Genomic DNA, 22,858 nt, shown 5'->3' on the forward strand with positions numbered 1-22,858 from the left:
TTCAGGATAGAGAAATTGAAAGTGCCAAGTGTTCGGCAGTTGCCAAGGATGACTTCAGTACAAGGTTTTGCAACTGGGGGCATTTTCATTGAATTATCTTCCTCTCTTTTTCTCTCCCACATGATTTAGAACCTATAACAGCTGCCTGATTCAATCCCCCGTCTTGCAGCCTGTAATTTTAAAAATTCCCCTTTATTTGTGATAAATGGGTGGGAAAATGGTTGAAGGCCCAGCAGAATCACTTTTCCCAGGCAAAATGCTTGATTTAATTTCAACCAAGCCATCCTGCAAAAGCTGGGTCAGAATACAGACAGTCCTCGAGTTATGACAGTTTGTTTAGTGACCCATTCAAAGTTAACAACGGTGCTGGGGGGAAAAAAGTGAGCTGCGACCACTTTTACCCACGTTTACAACCGTTGTAGCATCCCAAAGTCACGAGATCAAAGCTCAGATCCTTGGCATCTGATTCATACTTACGACGGTCCCCGCGATCCCCTTTTGTGACCTCCCGACAAGCCAAGCCAATGGGGGAAGCCAGATTCACTGAGCGACCATGTGACCAACAACTACAGTGGATTCACTTAGCAACTGTGATAAGAAAACAGGGCAACGTTCATTGATATGTCTCACTTAGCCACATAAATTTTGGGCTCAATTGTGGTCATAAGTAGAGGACTGCCTATTTGACTCCCACACCCACACTGCCCTTGAGATCTCGACACTGTAATTTTTTAGCTGATCGAGCAAAGTCATTTCCTCAAAATAAGACCTTGCATTTGTTTATTTTCCACTCCGTGTCTCTAGGGATGTTGCTATTATTTTATTCCCCCCCCCCGCCCCCCCCCATTCTTCCAAAGTTGCAAATACCGACATATGGAAACGTGATCAGCGAAAAGAATCTTCCCAAGAATTCTGCCTAGATCCCTTAATTTGCATTTAAATATTTATAACAACCTTGTGAGGGATCGCCCCCAGCAGAAATTTAAATGCTAGGTTCTCCTGGGCCACCCAAAGCGCAGCTTAATTTTATTTTTATTTTTATTTTTTTTTGGGAAATCTCTTCCCTTTTGAACCTGGCATTTTATTTCTTCCGTATCATTGAGGACTTAAATGGATAACCGCAGAGTGCTGCCACTTCTGAAAACTCTTTGGATGCTGTTTGCACACAGACACCTGCAAAAAAAATAATTTAAAAAAATGGAATTTAAGAGACAAAGAAACATCAGTCCTGAAACTGCACATTTTCCCCAGTTGATTTAAGCCTAAAATTCATGGGTGGAAACATTTTAATTTAATTTTATTTTTTGCAAAGAGTTATTGGTTTTTAAACCTGCAAAGAGTTAGGAGGAGAGATAAATAGAGCTACTTTTGAGAAGAATCATGTTCTCTTTCTGGCTTAGCCAAGAACTGATGATCTAAAGATGGAACATCAAACCATGATTAAACCAATTTGGTGTTTCAAGGAATGTTAGAATAATAGATCTAAGATCCTCCCCCCCCCCCAGAGTATTTGAAAAATGCTGACAAGAGAAAAGACCCTAGGCTTGCACAAAGACACAAAAACTCCACAAAATGGCTGGAAAATGTTAGGCTCAGTGACTTACACACATCAGGGTTAAATCACAAACCATGGTTTCGTTCACTATCGAAAGATCTTTGCATCCGGCGTGAAATGAAACGCTCACTGTGTGGTTTGGGTTTAGACCAGTGGTGAAATCCAATTTTTTTTGCTACCGGCTTTGCTGTGGGCATGGCTTGGTGGGCGTGGCAGGGGAAGGATACTGCAAAATCCCCATTCCCTCCCCATGCCTGGGGGAAGGATACTGCAAAATCTCCATTCCCACTCCACTCCAGGGGAAGGATACTGCAAAATCTCCATTCCCACTCCACTCCAGGGGAAGGATATTGCAAAATCTCCATTCCCACCCCACTCTTGGGGGAAGGATATTGCAAAATCTCCATTCCCACCCCACTCTAGGGGAAGGATACTGCAAAATCTTCATTCCCACCCCACTCCAGGGAAGGATATTGCAAAATCCCCCTTCCCTCCCCACCTTTGGGGGAAGGATATTGCAAAATCCCCATTCCTACCCCATTCTGGGGCCAGCGAGAGGTGGCATTTGCGGTTCTCCGAACCGCTCAAACTTTCCGCTACCGGTTCTCCAGAACCTGTCCGAACCTGCTGGATTTTCACCCCTGGCTTAGACCATCTTCGATTTGCAAAGTGGGTGTGCAAACCAGGCACCCTTAACTACCCTTGAATAAACCACGACCGGACCAGCATTTGACCACGATCGAGCCAAAAGAAGCCACGATCGGGGGAGGGGGGAGCCAAAAGTTGGTCAAGACAAACTTCAAAAGGTGAAAAGCATCTATCTCTTTGTGTGTGTGTGTGTGTGTGTGTGTGTGTGTGTGTGTGTGTGTGTAGAGGGGCGGGGCTTGAAGGGGCGGGGCGGATTTAATCGCAGCCGGCTCGGATTGGCTGGGGCGCGCGGAGGGGCGGGGCCCAAGGGGGTGGGGAGCGCTGGCCGGCGAGGCTTTTAATCTTTCTGCTGGGAATTGCTGGTGGGAAGGAAGCTCGTTTCGCCTGCTCCGCTTGGCTTGGGTAAGTCTTTGCAAAGGGAGCAACAAATGCCAAGTTGCCCGCAGGGAAATTCATGCGTTTTCCTCCTCCCTTGCATTTCTTTCTTTCATTCTTTTTCTTTCTTTATTCCTCTTTTTTTGGGGGGGGGAAGTAGAGAAAGCGCGCTCTGTCCATGCTCAGAGAGAGTCTTGCTGGATTCCCCCCTTCCTCCCCCTGCGTGAATCAGTCAATCTCCCTCCTGATTCTCCACGTTTTCTCCCCCCCTCCTCCGTTTACTGACCCCAAAAGCGGTTCAGGTCTGATTTTAGCTTCCTTGATTGGAGGGGGGGGGCTGGAAAAGGAGAAAAAAGCACTCTGCCCATGCTCAGAGGCTCAAAGCAAGAACCCCCTTGCTGGATTTCCTCCTTCCCCCGCGTGAATCAATGCAGTGGGTCTCCCTCCTGATTCTCCACGTTGAGTTTCTCTTCCCCCCCCACCGTTTACTGACCCCAAAAGCGGTTGTGGAGCGGGGGGGGGCTGGGAAAGGAGAAGAAAGCGCTCTGCCCATGCTCAGAGGCTCAAAGGGGTTCTTGCTGGACTACCCTCACCCCCACCCAACCCCCCAGTGGATCAATTGCAATCCTGATTTTTCACGTTTCTCGAGTTTTGGGGCGCTCCTGACGCGGTTCCCACGTTCCCGCGGGGCGCAACGTGGGAACGCGCGGGGTTCGGGTCTCCTGTCTCTTGGGAAAGGGAGTCAAATCAAAAAACCCGCATTTTCTGGGCTTCTGGGGACTCTTCCCAAAGTGTCCAGGCGGCTTTTTGCCCCTCACTTGAATTCAAACTATGTGCTGTTTATTACTTTTTTTTTCGGGGGGGGTTTGACAAACCTGGGAACCCCCAGCGGTAACCACGATTCAAAGTTTGCTTGGGCTGTTTCCTTCGGGGAGGTTCCCCCCCCTCCATTCTTCCTCCCTTTTGGGCTGACTCGCTTTCTGTTATGTTGTAATATTTAATTTTATTTGCGAGCTGTTTCCGCAAATGGTTTCTTTCTTTCCAATTACTTCCAAACTTGGCAGCGCTCCCCAAATAAATACAAACAAACAAACATCCGGAAAACCCAACAAGCCCCGTTTAAAAAGCCCAGCCCTTCGTCCCCCCCTGAGACCCGGGTTGGATTAATCTTGGTTTAATCAACCCTGGTTTAATTGGTTTACCGGAGGAACGATTCTCACCTCGGCAGGACCTTAAGCCAATAAACTCAGTTTGCTGGGGAAAATGGAATCGCTGTGGGGTGGGGGTGGCTGGGAATCCTGGCTTAAGAGGGTCGTGTGAAACCCAGCCAATGTTTTGCAAATGGGTCTGGGGTGGTCTGGCTGTCCTTTCCCCTCCAGGTGCAGAGTGGAAGCGGACAAAATTGGGGTGGCTCATCCAGATTTGGGGTGGGGATGATGGGCTGTTAGGATTCCAAGGTTGGTGTTCTTGTAGGAGAGCTTTTCCCTTCCAACAGGTCTTTCAACAAACCCTCATGGCTCTGGAGGTTGGTGGGGGGTTTTTTGGTTTGTTTGTTTTTTTGCTCTTTCCCCTCAGGGTAGACTGCTCCTGGACCTGGAGGCTCCATTAACAGGCTTTTTTTAAAAAAAAAGAGCCATTTGGTAGGCTTCTCCTGTTTCCTCCCCTTCTCCCTCCTGGCCCCAAATGTTTCAACCTGGCCTCTTCCCCGCCCCCCCCCCAAAAGCCGTAGATATAGGGAAGGGAGCAGGTGAATGGCTGCGTGTCCCAGTGGGTGCAAAAATTGGAGAGAAAAAAACTCGAGGTGTGTGTTGTGTTGTGTGTGTGTCCTGGAATCAGGCTTGTCCAACCTTTCAAATAACACCTCTTCCAAAAATCTTGACCATTCTGGGAATTTGTCGTCCGGCATCCACAGAGGAGATCCGATTGGACAAAACATTCTAGATTAAAAATCCAAAATATTGTGCTGTGTTTTTTTTCCCCACCCCTTCCCTTTCTTACGTACAGCTAATCCTCGACTTAAAACAACTGCAATGGAGCCCAAAATTTTCTGTTGCAAAGCGAGACACATTTGTCGAGTGAGTTTTGCTCCGTTTTATGGCTTTTCCCGCCACTGTTGTTAAGCGAAGCACCGCAGTTGACCAGTAAGTTGTTCCGGGTGAATCTGGCTTTCTCGTGGACTTGGTTGCGCAAAAGGGGGATTCCCACGATCCCGGTGACCCTTCAACCGTCGTAAATACGAGTCAGTAGCCCCAGTGTCTGAACTTTGATCGGGGAGAAGATGTGTGAAAAAAAAACGGCCATAAATCCCCTTTTTTTCCAGCGCCGTGGTGACTCTGAACGGTCACTAAACGGGTTGCTGTAAGTCGAGGACAACCTGCATCGCACGTTGCCGAAATAGTTTGGCATCCGAAGCTCAGAAGAGCGCTGCCCCTTTGGCAACCTCGGCCCCTAACCAACATGGTTGGGTGGGTGGGGGGCAGTTTTTCTCTCTCTCTCTCTCTCTCTTCGCTGCAGGAAGATTCTGGAAAGCTTAACAAGCGACAACCTTTTGCAAAGAGAAAACAATGTTTGTGCAAAAAAAGCAGAAAATCAGTCCCGGGTTTAAAAAACAAAACAAAAAACCAGCAACGCACGCAGGCCTCTAGTTTGGGAGCCGTGCTTCACACCCCTTGCTATATTTGGGACGTGCAACCTGACAGCTGGGGGAGGCGTTGGAGTGTGTGTGTGTGTTGTGTTGTGTGTGTGTCCTGGAATCAGGCTTGTCCAACCTTTCAAATAACACCTCTTCCAAAAATCTTGACCATTCTGGGAATTTGTCGTCCGGCATCCACAGAGGAGATCCGATTGGACAAAACATTCTAGATTAAAAATCCAAAATATTGTGCTGTGTTTTTTTTCCCCACCCCTTCCCTTTCTTACGTACAGCTAATCCTCGACTTAAAACAACTGCAATGGAGCCCAAAATTTTCTGTTGCAAAGCGAGACGCATTTGTCGAGTGAGTTTTGCTCCGTTTTATGGCTTTTCCCGCCACCGTTGTTAAGCGAAGCACCGCAGTTGACCAGTAAGTTGTTCCGGGTGAATCTGGCTTTCTCGTGGACTTGGTTGCGCAAAAGGGGGATTCCCATGATCCCGGTGACCCTTCAACCGTCGTAAATACGAGTCAGTAGCCCCAGTGTCTGAACTTTGATCGGGGAGAAGATGTGTGGAAAAAAAACCGGCCATAAATCCCCTTTTTTTCCAGCGCCGTGGTGACTCTGAACGGTCACTAAACGGGTTGCTGTAAGTCGAGGACAACCTGCATCGCACGTTGCCGAAATAGTTTGGCATCCGAAGCTCAGAAGAGCGCTGCCCCTTTGGCAACCTCGGCCCCTAACCAACATGGTTGGGTGGGTGGGGGGCAGTTTTTCTCTCTCTCTCTCTCTCTCTTCGCTGCAGGAAGATTCTGGAAAGCTTAACAAGCGACAACCTTTTGCAAAGAGAAAACAATGTTTGTGCAAAAAAAGCAGAAAATCAGTCCCGGGTTTAAAAAACAAAACAAAAAACCAGCAACGCACGCAGGCCTCTAGTTTGGGAGCCGTGCTTCACACCCCTTGCTATATTTGGGACGTGCAACCTGACAGCTGGGGGGGGGGGGAGGCGTTGGAGTGTGTGTGTGTGTGTGTTGTTTTCCAGATGTTGTAATGCTGAGCCTTACGCAACAAGGGTGGAGTCTCCTTAAAGCCCGCTCTGATCTCTCCAAACACGGCCAAATCGTGTAACTCACTCTCTCTCTCGTGTGTGAGTGGCATGACACATCCCAAGAACACGACGTCATACTTAGCGTGTGTGTGTGTGAGAGAGAGAGAGAGAGAGAGAGAGAGAGGAGTGCCCCTCCCTCATCTCCCACCCCTCCAACTCCATGGTCCGCGAAGACACCCTCTCCCTGCCTTTCTTCTCATTGCACGCAGCGTGCAAAAAAAAAAAAATTTGTGCAACCCTCTCTTTATAATTTAAACGCCCCATTTACTCCGTCCTGATTTTAAGCTAGTTTGAACTGCAATTAAGCCAGGCGTGGTGGTGAGGCGGGTGTGTGTGTGGGGGGGGAAAGGGGGTTAAGTTGAAGGTCGTCTTAAAATGGATACGGAAATGTTGGGTTTGGGATAATTGAGTTTGTTTTTTTTTAATTTTATTTTAGAGCGGTGGCCTGGTGGATTGGAGGAACAGCTGGGGTGGATTCGTGCTCGGGACTTAAATAGGGATAAGATCTTAAAAAGCGAGTGGGGCTGGATTATCCTTACGTAGCTGCAGGGCTGTGAAACAAGGCGGTTTAAAAGCCTTTAACCAGGTTTAATTGTCTGACGTGTTTGCCGGGTGGCAAGTATATTTCCAATGCAGTTGCCAATTTTGATGGGGTTTGGTGGTTTAGCCGAACTGCGTAATGCCGGTCTGCGCCAGAGTTTGATTGTGGTTTGTTCAAACCCTGGTTTATGGCTTGGCGATCAAAGCCATCTGGCTTGTCATCTTGAAGGCAAATGTGTAGAAGGAAGTTGGCGAAACGAGGATTAGAAAGTCTTTTTAAAGTTTCGGAGCTATGGAAATGTAATTAAAATCACGTTTAGCTGGGATCCTGGCTATGTTCACAACTTTTTGGGAGAGTGCGGGGGGAAGAAGTCAGATATGGATGTTTTTTATGTCGTGTTACCGGTTTTGCTGTGGAGGTTTGTCTTAAGACACAGAGTTGTGTATATATTTAGTGTAAGTATGTGCTTCCTGGTTTAGCTCCGAGGGCTCTGTTAATCTGTCAGGCTGGGATTAGATTGAATTGTGGTTTTGTGTATTTGTGGGATGAGGTTTTTTTAAGAGCCTGGCTTTAAAAAGCCACTTCCCACCCTTGGCCAACATGACCGAAAGTTTCATGATTGAAAATTTCCTTGAGTTCGCCCTTTCATTCCCATACAAATAATCCTCGGTTTACGACCCCAATTGCGGCCAGAATTTCCATGGTTAAGTTTAGTTTTAAGGCGGTTCAGTGAATTGCGCCCAATTTTACAACCTTTTGTTGTTGTTGTTGTTGTTGTTGCCAACGTTGCTAAGCTGCAGTTGTTAAGTGAACAACACAGGTGCCGTTAAGCGAATCTGGTTTTTCTCCCATTGCTTTGTAGGAAACGGGCGGGGAAGGCCGCAAACCGCTATCACGACCGTCATAAATACGTGGCGGTTGCCAAGTCGCTGGGTTTTGATCACGTGACAGCCGTAAGCGTGAGCACTGGTTGCGAATCAGTGCTGTTGTAACTTTGAACAGTCGCTAAACGAATAGGCTTGTAAGTTGAGGACGGCCATTTGTCAAAACACGGCCACGATTTTTGATGTTCCAGTTCCCGGCAAAAAAAACCCAACCAACCAATTGGATAAATGGATTCACTTAACCATTGCAAAACAACAACAGCAACAAAACCTAACCTCACATAGTTGGTTACATAGTGGTCTGCTTAATGACCGCAATGACTTGGCCATCATTCCAGGCTTAACTGCGGCCGTAAGTCGAGGACTGCCGAGGATAGCAGTGGAAAAACCCCATCTCTTTGCTCTCTATCGGTTAAGGTCATAACCTGGGTCAGATGAGGAAGGCTGAGTTGGTTTGGCAGGGCAGCTGCTGTAAACGAAAAACGTTGGGTGTGTCCTCCGAATGGCACGGAAACGGCTAGAAAGATTAACCTGGCACGTTGGTGAAGTTGGCAGGCTGCCCGCAGCTGGTTCCAGTTTGGCCCGGATTGCTTCTCTTGCAAAGCACAACGTCTTTTGCCGTTTTAGCAAGAAAGAAAAAGGGTTGGGTTCCATGGCCGCAAAACAAACTTTGGAGTTCAAATTTACAGTTCGGATTATTCAGAACTGTAGATCTGAATAATATTGGCTGTGGGGGAGAGGTCAGAGAAAAAGGAAGGGAGGGAGTAGAAGAGATGATGGATGGAAGGAAGGAAGGAAGGAGATTGGAGAGAGGGAGGAAAGATCGGAGGGAAGGAAGGAATAGAAAGAGATGGAGGGAAATAGAGAAAAAGGGGGAGTGAGGCAGGGAGGAAAGAAGATTAAAAGGAAGAAAAAAAATACAGATGGAAGGAAGGAATAGAAAGAGATGGAGGGAAATAGAGAAAAGGGGAGTGAGGAAGGAAAGAAGGAAAGATTAAAAGGAAGGAAAAAAGATGGAAGGAGGAAGGAAGGAATAGAAAGAGATGGAGGAAATAGAGAAAGGGGAGTGAGGAAGGAAAGAAGGAAAGAAGATTAAAAGGAAGGAAAAAGATGGAAGGAAGGAAGGAATAGAAAGAGATGGAGGAAATAGAGAAAAGGGGAGGGAGGAAGGAAAGAAGGAAAGAAGATTAAAAGGAAGGAAAAAGATGGAAGGGAGGAAGGAAGGAATAAAAGAGATGGAGGAAATAGAGAAAAGAGTCAGGAAGGAAAGAAGGAAAGAAGATTAAAAGGAAGGAAAAATAAAGATGGAAGGAGGAAGGAAGGAACATGAAGGAAATAAAGATGGAAGGAAGGTTAGTGAGAGGAAGGGAGGAAGGAAGGAATGAAAGAGATGGATGGAAATAGGAAAAGAAGGGGAGCAAGGAGGAGAAGAGATGATGGATGGAAGGAAGGAAGGAAGGAGATTGGAGAGAGGAGGAAAGATCGGAGGGAAGGAAGGAATAGAAAGAGATGGAGGGAAATAGAGAAAAAGGGGGAGTGAGGCAGGGAGGAAAGAAGATTAAAAGGAAGAAAAAAAATACAGATGGAAGGAAGGAATAGAAAGAGATGGAGGGAAAAAGAGAAAAGGGGGGTGAGGAAGGAAAGAAGGAAAGAAAAAAAGGAAGGAAAAAAAAGATGGAAGGGAGGGAAGGAAGGAATAGAAAGAGATGGAGGGAAATAGAGAAAAGGGGAGTGAGGAAGGAAAGAAGGAAAGAAGATTAAAAGGAAGGGGAAAAAAGATGGAAGGGAGGGAAGGAAGGAATAGAAAGAGATGGAGGGAAATAGAGAAAAGGGGAGGGAGGAAGAAAAGAAGGAAAGAAGATTAAAAGGAAGGGGAAAAAAGATGGAAGGGAGGGAAGGAAGGAATAAAAAGAGATGGAGGGAAATAGAGAAAAGGGGAGTCAGGAAGGAAAGAAGGAAAGAAGATTAAAAGGAAGGAAAAAATAAAGATGGAAGGGAGGGAAGGAAGGAACATGAAGGAAATAAAGATGGAAGGAAGGTTAGTGAGAGGAAGGGAGGGAAGGAAGGAATAGAAAGAGATGGATGGAAATAGGGAAAAGAAGGGGAGAAAGGGAGGGAGAAGAGAGGAAGGAAAAAAGATGAAAGGGAGGGAACTTAAAAGGAAGGAAATAATAAATATGGAAGGAAGGAAGGGAGAAAAGGAAGGAATTGAAAGAGATGGAGGGAAATAGGGGAAAGAAGGAGCAGGGGAGGAAGGAGAGAAGAGAGGAAGGAAAAAATAAAGATGAATGGAAGGAAGGAAGGTAGGTTAGTGAGAGGAAGGGAGAGAAGAAAGGAAGGAAGATAAAAGAAAAAAATAAAGGTGGGATGAATGGAAGGGAGAAGGGAGGAAAGAAAAAAGAAAGAAAAAGATTGGAGGGAAGGAAGGAAATAAAGATGGATGGGTGAAAGGAAGATGAGAGGAAGGAAGAAAGATAAAAGGAAAAAATAAGGAAGGAAAAATAATGGAAGGAAGGTGGACGAGAGGGAGAGAAAGCTAGCTGGGGAATTCTGGGAATTGAAGTCCAACCCTTGGCAGAGGCCCAATAAATGCAGCCCTGAGTAGCAGGCTCTGCAAAATAGAAAAACGAGAGATTCATTTTTTTCTGAGCCAACTGGTTATAATTTCAGCTGTGGCTGTTTTTCAAATTCAGGTCTTATTAGGTGAAGAAAAGTTCACTTCTCCAGGAAGGAACCAACATAAAGGAAGGCTTTTAATTACATTTAATTAAAAAGATTTAATTAAAGAAAGGGTTCAATTAACTGTTAAAGCACAGGGGTCAGCTATCTGGGTCAATTACAGCTAGTTTTTGTGTGTATCTGAGCAAACAGAGACACGCACATATACTTGTGTGTGTGTGTATTTGTTTTCTGAGGTTTTCGCGGGTATTTGTATGTAGGTCTTTGGTTATTCGGGTTTTCTCCCACGTAAAATTGGAAGTGTCTCGGCAACGTTTCGACGAAGTCTCATTCGTCATCTTCAGGCTGGTGCTTAGCACGAAGCTGTAAACACCAGCCTGAAGATGACGAATGCGACTTCGTCGAAACGTTGCCGAGACACTTCCAATTTTACGTGGGAGAAAACCCGAATAACCAAAGACCTACACATGCACACACGCACACATAAATACACGTATTTTTATATATATAAAAAATGAAACGGAAAGATAGAAGTGCAAGAGAAAAAGGCAAAATAAAAATAAAAACGAAAGAAATTGAAATAACTTTTGAGCTTTTTTACAGCGATTGTAACGATGATTATGGAAGTACTTTGTACTTTATTATTACAGCAAAACTCTTTCTTTCTGTAATCTGTCCTTATCTAGTCATCAAAATCGTCAATTGTAAGTCCATAAGGACACTGCAGTCAGCAATAACTGTAGATACTTGCCTTTTCTCCAATCTCACGGGCCAGTTGAACCCTCTCAAAATCGAAAGCCGAATAACGAGAGTTGGAAGGGACCTTGGAGGTCTTCTAGTCCAACCCCCTTCGTAGGCAGGAGACCCTCAGTAAGTTCCGTCAGTGTTCCCTTAGCATTCCTCCATTGTGGATCCTGACAAATCTTTCCAATCACAGTTGTTGGCTTCTCAACGTGAGCAATTGCAGACCCCAGATTAACTTTTTTTTTTGCGCCCCCCCATATTTTAGATAGGGGCGCGATAGCTCAGCGGTTAAAGTTACTGAGCGTGTCCACTGGAGAGCTGCCAGCTCGGGTTCGGGACCTCCTCAAGACGGGGTGAACTCCACTTCCTGCCCGCCTAGCAGTCCGAAAGCATCCAAATCCGAGCATGGATAATCCTTGACTTACAACCACAATTGAGCCGAAAACGTTTGTTGTTAAGTGGATTTTGCCCCGTTTTACGAGTTTTCTTGCCATAGCAATAGCGCTTAGACTTATATACCGCTTCACAGTGCTTTACAGCCCTCTCTCTAAGCGGTTTACAGAGTCAGCCTCTTGCCCCCTCAACAATCTGGGTCCTCATTTTACGCACCTCGGAAGGACGGAAGGCTGAGTTGATTTTGAGCTGCTCAGGATCGAACTGGCGGCAGTGGGCAGAGTTAGCCTGCAATGCTGTATTCTAACCATTGAGAAAGGAAGGAAGGAAGGAAGGAAGGAAGGAAAAAGAGAAGGAAGGAAGGAAGGAGGGAAAGGAAGGAAGGAAGGAAGAAAGAAAGAAGGAAGGAAGGAAGGAAGGAAGGAAGGAAGGAAAAAGAGAAGGAAGGAAGGAAGGAAGGAAGGAAGGAAGAAAGAAGGAAGGAAGGAAGGAAGGAAGGAAGGAAGGAAAAAGAGAAGGAAGGAAGGAAGGAGGGAAAGGAAGGAAGGAAGGAAGGAAGGAAGGAAGGAAGGAAGGAAGGAAGGAAGGAAGGAAGGGCCCTTAGACTTATATACCGCTTCACAGTGCTTTACAGCCCCCTCTAAGCAGTTTACAGACTCAGCCTCTTTCCCCCCAACAATTTGGCTCCTCATTTTACCCACCTGGGAGGGATGGAAGTCTGAGTCGACCTTGAGCCGGTCAGGATCGAACTCCTGGCACTTGGCAGAGTTAGCCTGCAATGCTATATTCTAACCATAGAAGGAAGAAGGAAGGGAAGGAAGGAAGGAAGAAGTGAGCAATAGCACTTAGACTTATATACCGCTTCACATCCCTCTCTAAGCAGTTTACAGAGTCGGCCTCTTGCCCCCAACGATCTGAGTCCTCATTTTATCCACCTCGGGAGGACGGAAGGCTGAGTCAACCTTGAGCCTGGTGAGATTCGAACTGCCAAACTTGAGTCGCATCCCCAGAACAGACGTCATACCTAGTCGGTGGGGCGGGAGAGGAGCACCCCTTCCTCATCTCCCACCCTGCGGTGCCCCCGGTCAGCAGAAGTAGCCTGCAGTCCTGCACTCTTAACCGTTGCGCCAACACATTTGTTGTTAAGTGAATCACTTGCCACAATTTTGAAACCGCAGTCGTTACGTGAGTCTGGCATTGACTTTGCTTGTCGGAAGGTCGCAAAAGGGGATCGCATGACCCCTGCGACGCTGCGACCATCATAAATGTGAGTTGGTTTCCCAAGTCTCTCAGTTTTGACCCCGGGGATGCTAGCCACAGTCGTCGGTGTGAAAAACGTCGATAAGGTCACTTTTTTTCAGTGCCGTTGTAACTTCGAATGGTCGCTAAATGAACTGTCGTAAGTGGAGGACTAGCTTTTACGAGCGTCCCAAGCAGACGCCTTCCTGGCTCCTTCCACAAGCGTGCGAGGCTGGAGGTTTTTAAGCAGATGATGGATAACCATTTGTCTGAAGTGGGTGTAGGGCCACAATGGCGAACCTATGAGATGCATGCCACAGGTGCCACGTGGAGCCATATTGCTGGGCACGTGAGCTCAGCTCCGGCCAGCTGATTTTCAGGCATTCTGGGCCCACTGGAAGTCAGAAAACACGCTGTTCCCGGCCTCCAGAGGGCCTCCGAGCGGGGTGGGGAAGGCAGTTTTCGCCCTCCCCAGGCTCCTAGAAAGGCTTTAGAGCAGTGGTAGTCAACCTGGTCCCTACCGCCCACTAGTGGGCGTTCCAGCTTTCATGGTGGGCGGTAGGGGTTTTGTCCGATACTGAAGCACTTTCCTTTTTTTTTTTCTTCATTTAATTGAACTTTTTTAAAAAAAAAAAATCATAGCATTATTTAAAAACATTTTCATTCGGTTTTCATCAAATTCTCCGCGACGATTTAAATTTCTGAAAATATACTGTTTGTATCGTCTGCGCATAAGTTTAGTTCACGTTACGTTAAGTGAAACTAAATGGCGCTATAGTGCGACCGCAAACAAAATCTCCCCCCACACCACCCAGCTGTAACAGACAAGCAGAGCTGGTAGCTCGGAGCCGCCCCAAACCTACTTTATAAATCATCATTACTGTGGAACCGGTGGGCAGTTAGAAAATTTTACTACTAACAGAGATACAAAAGTGGGCATTAGGTATAAAAAGGTTGACTACCCCTGTGGGGGGGGGTGTCTTGCGGGCATGTGCGGGGGCGGGTGGGACACATAGAATTATGGGTGTGGTCACGCACGCCTGCGCAACTCCCCCCCCAAACTCCCCGTGCTTTTGGCACGCGATGGCAAAAAAGGTTAGCCGTCACTGGTGTAGGGTTTCCTGCCTAAGCAGGGGGTTGGACTAGATGACCTCCAAGGTCCCTTCCAACTCTGTTATTCTAGAGGCGGGCTAAGGGATGTTGTGAAGGATGGTGGCCGCCCTGGGGCCACCCAGGAAGATGTCTCAGAGCTGAGTCAACCTAAGGATAATTGTTGGTAAATAAAACCCCGTAATTATCTCTGTTAAAGGCTGGGGAGGATTTAATGCAGCTTAAATCAAGCAGAGAAAAGAAAAAAATAGGACTGGACAGGTCAGCTCAGGGTTTTAAACCGCCGAGTGCAAAATAATCATTGTTTTTGTGATTAATCTTGTTTACTTTAATTCGGGAGCGAAAATCAGAGGTAGTCCTCGACTTTAACGACCGTTTCGTTCCACCGCCGTTCTGAGTTTGCAACGGCGCTGAGGGAGGGAAAAAAAGTGACTTGGTCCTCGTGCTTGTGACCATTGCCGCATCCCCTTAGGGTCGCGTGAGCACCATCGGTGACCTTCCCAGCTCTGGCTTCTGTCGTGATGTCTCACTGAACGACCATGGTTTCGCTGAACGGCCGCAGCAAAAAAGAAGATGATAAAATCGGTGGGAGCCGCGTGATTTCATTATTCGCTTGCTTCATGGGAGGCCTTATTTAAGGGACTGTGCTGTTTTAACGACACGTTTTCGTTTCCCTGGGTTGGCCATGAACAGTGGGGCCGCTTATAAAGCATCATAAATATGAGCCAGTTGCCAAGTGCCCGAATTTCGATCACATGACCATGGGGATGCTGCAAGTATGAAAAATGGTCATGTCACTTTTTTTTGGTACTGTTGTAATTTCAAACGACCACTAAACGAAGGGTTGTAAGTCGCTTTTATTTCTGTTGGCAGTGCCACTATCTATCCATTCATCCATCATCATCTACCTATCTATCCATCTATTATCTATCCATCCATCCATTTATCTATCATCTATCTATCATCTATATCCATCTATCTTATCTATAGATGTATTTATCTATCATCATCTACCAACATTTATCTATATTTATCTACCTACCTACCTACCTACCCTAGCTCACATCTATCTATCCATCTATTATCTATCCATCCATCCATATATTTTTTTATTTGAATTTATATCCCGCCCTTCTCCGAAGACTCAGGGCGGCTTACATTGTGTAAGGCAATAGTCTCATTCTATTTGTATATTTATATACAAAGTCAACTTATTGCCCCCCCCCCAACAATCTGGGTCCTCATTTTACCTACCTTATAAAGGATGGAAGGCTGAGTCAACCTTGGGCCTGGTGGGACTCGAGCCTGCAGTAATTGTAATTGCAGGCAGCTGTGTGTTAATAACAGGCTGCATTAGCCTGGTGAGCCACTTCCCAGCCCTTTATCATCTATCTATCATCTATATCCATCTATCTATCCATCTATCTTATCTATAGATGTAGATGTAGATATAGATATAGATATATTTATCTATCATTATCTACCAATATTTATCTATATCTACCTACCTACCTACTCTATCTCACATCTATCTATCTATCTATCTATCTATCTATCTATCTATCTATCTATCTATCTATCTATTTATCATCTATCTATCTATCTATCTATCTATCTATCTATCTATCTATCTATCTATCTGTATTTATCTCTATCTATAGATATAGATTTATAGATATATCTATCATCTATCTATATCATCTACCAATATCTATCCATCCATCCATCCCACCTTTATTATTTTTATAAATAAATCAAGGCAGCACGCATACCTCTTCCTCCTCCTATTTTTCCCACAACAACAAACTTGTGAGGTGGGTCAGACCGAGGGACTGGCCCAAAGTCTCCCAGCTGGTTTTCATGCCTATGGTGGGACTAGAACTCTCCGTCTCCTGGGGATTGGCCCAAAGTCACCCAGACATCTTTCCAATATCTAAGACAGGACTAGAACTCTCCATCTCCTGGTTTGTAACTGAGTGCCTTGTAAACATCATCAAAACCAGCACCCTATCCGAAAACATACAATTACTTAGTGAGTTGTCTTTTCAATGGCCTCTAAGCCCCAGTTGTGGCTGTGTTGTCAGATACATTAAGCCACGGATGAGGATTTAGAGTTCATGTTCAGCCGCGACGATGACTTCGCTCCTGAAATCAAAGATTACACCACAGCTGGCTGCTGGTTTTTAAATCCCACGCTGAGGGATCCGCCCAGCCTTCAGAAGTGATTATTTTAATTTCATAGGGCTGTGTTTTTTTTTCCCCTGCTTCAGTTTCCTTGCATGTGGATGAGACGATGGGACTCGGCTGAAATCCTGCCAGGTTCTGTTTCCTTTTTGAGCACGAGAACCAGCGTGGTTGATCCGTGGAAGGTCGGAATGGTGCTCTGTTTTTCCTGCTGAGCATCACACCTGGGGATCTACAAGGCGAAGCTTCTTCAAAGCCTCACACCAAAAGGGGAATCCCCCCCCACACGGAAGACCCTCTGCGTTGAGCAGATTTGGGGAAATTGGTCTTTCTGAGGTGAGTTTTGCTTGCATTTTTATTTTATTTTATTTATATCCCGCGCCTTTATTGTTTTGGCAAATGAGACAAGGCGGCAAAACTATGCCAACACACCTTCCTTCTCTTTTCCCCCACAACAACCCTGTGAGGTGAGTTGGGCTGAGAGAGGGTGGCCCACAGTTACCCAGCTGGCTTTCATGCCTAAGGCGGGACTAGAACTCACCGTCTCCTGAGGATTGGCCCAAAGTCACCCGGATGGTTTTAATGTCTAAAGCGGGACTAGAACTTCCAGTCTCCTGCTGATTGGCCTAAGAAGTCACCCAGTCTACTTTCATGCCTAAGGCAGGACTAGAACTAGTATGTTATTTTAACATTTGGGCATTTAAATTAGTTTTTTAAGGGATGTTTTTAATTATTGTGTGTATTTGTATTTTATCTGCCTGTTCACCGCCCTGAGTCCTTTGGGAGAAGGGCGGTATACAAATTAAAATATTATTATTATTATTATTATTATTAGAACTCATCATCTCCTGATGATTGGCCCAAAGTCACCCGGATGGATTTAATGTCTAAACTAGAACTCCCAGTCTCCTAGTGATTGGCCTAAGAGGTCATCCAGTCTGCTTCCATATCTAAGATGGGACCAGAATTCACCATCTCCTGGTGATTCGGCCAAAAATCGCCCATCTGGCTTTCATCCCTAAAGTGGGACTAGAACTCACCATCTCCTGGTTTCTGTCTTGGAGCTTTAACCACTAAACTCAAATGTGGCGAGATCCAGTTGGGACAGATATAGCTCATCTTTGCGTTTCCAACTGCCCGCTTGATTAGCTTCTGGCGGTCCAACCTGACCCTTGAATCCTCCGTTTCTTCTCTCCCCCTTTCTTAGCGTTGGGCAAGATGGCCGCCACCAAAGTGCCCATCTATCTGAAGCGAGGGAGCCGTCGAGGCAAAAAGGAGAAACTGCGCGACATTCTCTCGTCCGAGATGATCAGCCCTCCCCTGGGAGATTTCCGGCACACGATCCACATCGGGAGTCAGGGGGAGAACGACATATTCGGGGACATCTCTTTCCTTCAAGGCAAGTTCCATCTCCTGCCCAGATCGGAAAAGGTGGACGCCGACGGGAATCGACACTACGTGGTGCCCTTCGAGTTCTCGCGGACCTCGACGCTCTCGGAATACGAGCCGCTGTCGTTGGATATTCCTTCGCCGCTGCTCAAGAACGCCATTTCTCTACCGATCATCGGCGGCTTGCAGGCGCTGACCTTACCTTCCGCCCAAGCCCCGCCCAAGCCGCCCCGTCTTCACTTGGATGACAAAGACCAGGCTGCTCCGCCGACGGAAGTCCACGCTCAACATCTGGCCAACAACGGTTGGGCTTCGGAAGCCCTCGGGGACTCCAAGCCCCCTGCCCCTCTGAACGGCTTTGCCGAGGGGGAGAAAAGAGACGAACCTTTCTTATCCCATGCAGGGTCCCTGCTATCCCTTCACGTAGATCTGGGACCCTCCATTTTGGATGACGTTCTGGGGGTGATGGAGAGGCACCAGACTTCGGATGCGGACGTGCAGGAGTCTGGCAGGCAGGAGGTTCTGACATGAGGGCCTGTCTGCGAAAGGACTCCTAAAAGCAAGGCAATTTGTGGAAGGAGGGGTATTGTTATTGTTGTTGTTGAGTGGGCTCTGTGAGGTGGAAGTTGAGGAGCTGTGTGTACATCTGGGGAAAGATGCAACTTACGAAGGGTACCCTTGCTTCCAATCTCTCTCCATTAACTAACTTTGATGCATCGTGCGTCACAACTCCCGATGTTGACTTTTGCACCTTGGGGCGCCACAACCTTCCCCTGAACAGCTTTCTTGCCCTCCTCCCTCCTCCTTGTGCTGGAGGAGGAAAAGAGGGAGGAGCATGGGAGATATAGTCTGCAGCTCCACCAAACCTGGAAGTATGTTCCTTTTTCATCACCAAGGAGTGAACGGTACGCTTGGTCCCAGCCTTTCCATGAACTAACTACGATGCATCCCAACACCCGATGTTGACACTTGCAACAACCTGCGGCTAAACTCCTTTCGTTGCCCTCCTCCAGCACAACTGCTGGCCTGCTGGAAGAGGGGGAAGAGGAGCATGGGAGATGTAGTCCGTAGTTCCACCAAACCTGGAAAACGCGCTCCTTCTTCGTCGCTGCCACACGACATTAATCCTGCACCACAAATCCCTAATTATTGACACATCGCCCTTGACTAATGGAAGGACGACGGGGTGGGGGTGGGGGACAAAAATCATAGCAACCAAAAATTGTGTTGATTGTACTTTTCTTTTGTGCCACGGGGGGGGGGGAGGTGTAGGTGGGAATTAGGTTAAAGTCGGCTCAGTCGCCTAGGGTTGTTAATCGGCCTTCGAAACGCCCCTGCGAAAGAGCCGTGTGACGCACTAAGAGGCCATCTGTGTTGCAATGCAAACAAAAGTCAGAATCGGGCTAAATTTCAGTGGTTTTTGATTTAACAAAATATGAAGTGTCGTAGCGCTCCTTGGGGGTAAAGGAAGGCTCAAGTTTCACAATGCACAACGCCAAAAAAATATAATAATAATAATAATGTAGCTTGCACAATTTCTGGCTGTACGGCATCTCGAAATGCCCAAAGAGATGCTCTGAATTTTCCAAGCGTCTCCTGTGGCTGCTGCCAAATTTTTTTTATTTATTTTTTTTTGACAGGGAAACGATACGATCCCTGGCAAAGCCACAATCTTCACCATATGTCTGAATTAAATGTTAAGTTGAGCCAAGGTGTAAAAGGTTTTTTTAAATCTTTTTGGCTGAAATGAGAGGGTTGATTTTTTATTTTTTGGGGAGAGAATTGCACACCCCAGGTCAGAAAAACACGGATTCGGATGAGATGGCACTTAAAACAGACTGTTTTGGGGGTCTTTTCCTGTTTTCCATTTCTTTCTCTTTTTTTCATTTCTTTTATTTCCTCGCCTTCCCCAAGAGCCTTGTTTTAACGGTTTATCCGACATCTGCCTTCCATGTCCAAGATAACCTAGAAAGATTTGTGGAGCGTTGTTTTTTTTTCAAGAGAAGCACAAATAAATCCCTCCTTCGACCAACAATGGAACGTTTTGTCCCTTAGTGGGTGTCCTCGCTCTCCTTTTATCCTTGGTCCATCTGTTGTTGTGCAAGCTTGTTTTCGCTCGGGGGGATCGCACATCTTGCATAAGGCTGTCTGGTCCTTGTGAGATGCAAAGAAGGCTGTGTTTGAGATTTGAACCCTGCTATCTCGGGGTTAAGGAAACGGGTGTCTTTAACAGCTCGAAAATAATTCAGCGGAGCCTCTTAAAATCGGACCGGCGCGAGATTTATTGTGATTTGCCCAACAATTTGCAAATTTTGCTCTAAAACCCCAGAAGCAAAATACTCATCATTTGGAAAGGAGAAGCAGCTCTTGATCCCTTATTTCAAAATTTATTTTTTTGGGGGGGCGGGAGAAAATAGGAGCATTGCTGGTTTTATAATGTTCCCAATTAATTTCTGGGCACCCCTGTTCTGTTTTTCAGCTCCTGCTGTTTTCTCTAGGGCAGCTGGTTTATTGTTCAGCTGGGGAGGGAAAGATGAAAAGCAGAAAACCGTCGCCTGTCAACACATCTGTAGTTTTCTCTCTTTTGTTTTCACGAACTCGGGACACGAAGGAGTGTTGGGCTTATTATTCTCACTTTATCCCCCTTTCAAAGTTAGTTTTATTTTTTTTTAAAAAATGAGCAAAAGAGGGCAGGGAGTTTCACAAATCTGTCCTCCCCTTAAGCCGGGAGCCGCTGTAAGATTCAGTTTAGCTTCTGTTAAGAGTTCGAATTGAATTATGATTTGTTTAATCATGGATGAGCCGCAATTAATGGCGTGTTGTCCTGTTGTATTTTGCAATTTGCCATGGCTGAGTTTGCACAACCCACAGCAGCCAAAATCGGCTGCAGTTTAGTGCGGTGCGCGAAGGCCACCTTTTTCTTTCCATCTTGGCGTTAAATAATCTTGGGGCAGGGAGTTCCACCGTTTTATCTCTGGCAGAAATTTTCTTCTTGGTCTCCTGATTTTTTTCCTTTCGTTCGGCTTCCCTGAATGACCAAACCAGGCTGTGTAGTTTTTGCAATATTTTGGCTCCAGGCATTTTAAGTTTTACGCTTTGCATTTGAGTTAAAATCCCTTAACCAGGGTTACTACAAGGAGCAAAAATCTGCTCTTCTACTTTGAGTTTTTCTTTTGTCAGTCATTTTATACTTTGCCTGCCTGGTGCCTTTGGGTCTCCTTTCCCTGCGTGTCTCGCCTGCAAAAAAATCCTTCTAAATAATTAGATTATTTGACCGCATTAACTTCAATGCCTGGGGGGGGGGGCACCTGGCCCTGCCCGCCTTGGCAGCCATTTTGTGAGCGCACCCACAGGCAGGCTTTTCAAACGACCAGCACGCTTTCTATAGTTCTGTTTTGAGTCCCTTCACTCCTTTTAATTTTACTCCATCTTCGCACCTCACATGCAGACTTGGCCAATTTGCTTCGCAACTCACAAGCAAATCTGGGTGTCGCCGCGTCTCTGCCTTTACATTTTTGGTTTTTGCAAATCCCAGGAAAATGATCAGGGCAGCGTTGCCATGTCATTGAAGTGGGGGGGACGGGGACGGACGGAGCATTTTAGAAGCCAAAATGGCAGAGAAACTATGTGACTTCCCAATTTTTCCAAGAAAGAGAAGTTGCTAAAGGCATTCCTTTGGTTGGTTTCGCTGAACTCTTAAATTCCTCTTTTATAATATTTGCATCAATTTACAGATTGCAAGTATATGATGTGCAAACTGGGCATAAAGAGGAAAGCGGTCTTACAATTACTGTTATCCAGGAGTTCTTTAAGAGCGAATCCTTTTTTCCTTCTCGGCCACACAAGGACAACCTTTTGTTTTCGCGCGACACGCTAAGCCATCATATCACTTTTCAAAGGTGGAAAAGGTCTTGGAGACTATCTAGTCCAGTGTTCCTCGAAGTTGGCAACTTTTACGCTGCCATGGACTTCAGTTCCCAGAGTTCCCCAGCTGGACTTCATCTCCCAGAGTTCTCCAGCCAGTGGGAATTCTGGGAGCTGAAGCCCACACATCTGAAAATATCCAGATTTAAGCAACCCAGAGGTCCAATCTAGTCCAACCTCTGTTTAAGGCACAAGTGTTTGAATTTAGCATAGTCTGTGTGAACCCCCAACCGTTGTAGGTTGAAAATTTTAGTTTAAGTGGCATGGTTTTCTTTTTTTCAATAAACAATGGTTAAATTCTGGCTTAGCATAATGTGTACGTATCTTAAGTTTAGGTTCAACTTTAGGAATGGTGGCTATTAAAAACAATAGCTATTCAGGGGTGAAATGCTACCGGTTCAGATCGGTTCGCCCGAACCGGCAGTAAAAAAAATTGCTGCCGGTTCGGGCGAACCAGTATTTCCAACGAATAGCTATGCTGCGCGATTTATATTCGAAAAGCAGGAAATCCTGCTTTCTAGCGAATCTAAATCGCGCGGAACAGCTGTTCTCCCCCCCCTGCTGTTCTTACCTTTGCAGACTCAGAAAAAGTTTCTTAATCCTTTTTCAGCGTTGCACGATAGCACCTGTGATGCGCATGCGTGCGTGAAGCAAACTGATAGCGAAGCAAACCAGTAGCAGACTTCAGAGCATTTTACCCTTGTAGCTATTGGTTTCTAAGGCAATTTGCCACTGTTTTTTTGCTGCTAGTACTGTGAAGTACATGGTGCCAAGATAACTTTCCTGGATTGTTATTTTTTAAATTTTGATTTATATATATATATATACTGCCATTCTACTCCCTTAAGCACTAACAGACATTGTAAAAAGTTAATAAAAGCATAAATTAAAACGGTGTTAAAATGAGCTGCGCCAATGCTGAGTTTTTTTGTTTTGTTTTGCGATGACGATTTTTTTTTTTGGGGTGAGGTCGAACAATGAGTGATTTTGGGCTGAAAGATCCCCAACAGCATCTATTGCCATTCAATTACTTTCTTTGGTTTATTTATCTAAAGAAAAATGTTAAAAATGCATTTTTGACCGCTCTTAATCCGAGCTGTTTATTGAGACAAGTGTCCGAATTTCAATCATGTGGCCATGCGGGAAATGTGGCAATGGTTGTAAGTATGAAAAACATAGTTTAGTTTAGTTTAGTTTACTTTATTGTCATTTCACGTGGTACAACGAAATTAAAAGCCGCCTTCGGTATACATTATAACTATAAAAATAAAAACACAAACATACATCCTTTACGTTTTATATAATTGAAATTGAAAACCTGATATTGTACTATACTGTAGAATTCAGTATGGTTATTGCCCTGGGATGGAAGCTGTTTTTCAGCCTATTTGTCCTTGTTTTTATTGCCCTGTACCGTCTGCCAGATGGTAATAGTTCAAAAAAAAAAAAAAAGG

The 22,858-nt window shown here is 45.8% G+C and overlaps 1 protein-coding gene across 1 annotated transcript; it reads left to right on the plus strand.

Annotated features, from left to right (window-relative positions):
* The first annotated feature begins 2,525 nt into the window (after nucleotides 1-2,525).
* On the plus strand, nucleotides 2,526-22,310 carry CDC42EP2 (CDC42 effector protein 2). Its single transcript, XM_058160410.1, has 3 exons — nucleotides 2,526-2,605; nucleotides 16,178-16,427; nucleotides 17,299-22,310. Exon 3 carries the CDS (start codon nucleotides 17,310-17,312, stop codon nucleotides 18,009-18,011), a length of 702 nt encoding a protein of 233 aa, XP_058016393.1. The 5' UTR covers nucleotides 2,526-2,605; nucleotides 16,178-16,427; nucleotides 17,299-17,309; the 3' UTR covers nucleotides 18,012-22,310.
* Nucleotides 22,311-22,858: the final 548 nt, after the last annotated feature.

This window comes from Ahaetulla prasina, chromosome 17, assembly GCF_028640845.1.
Source record: "Ahaetulla prasina isolate Xishuangbanna chromosome 17, ASM2864084v1, whole genome shotgun sequence".
Taxonomy (NCBI): domain Eukaryota; kingdom Metazoa; phylum Chordata; class Lepidosauria; order Squamata; family Colubridae; genus Ahaetulla; species Ahaetulla prasina.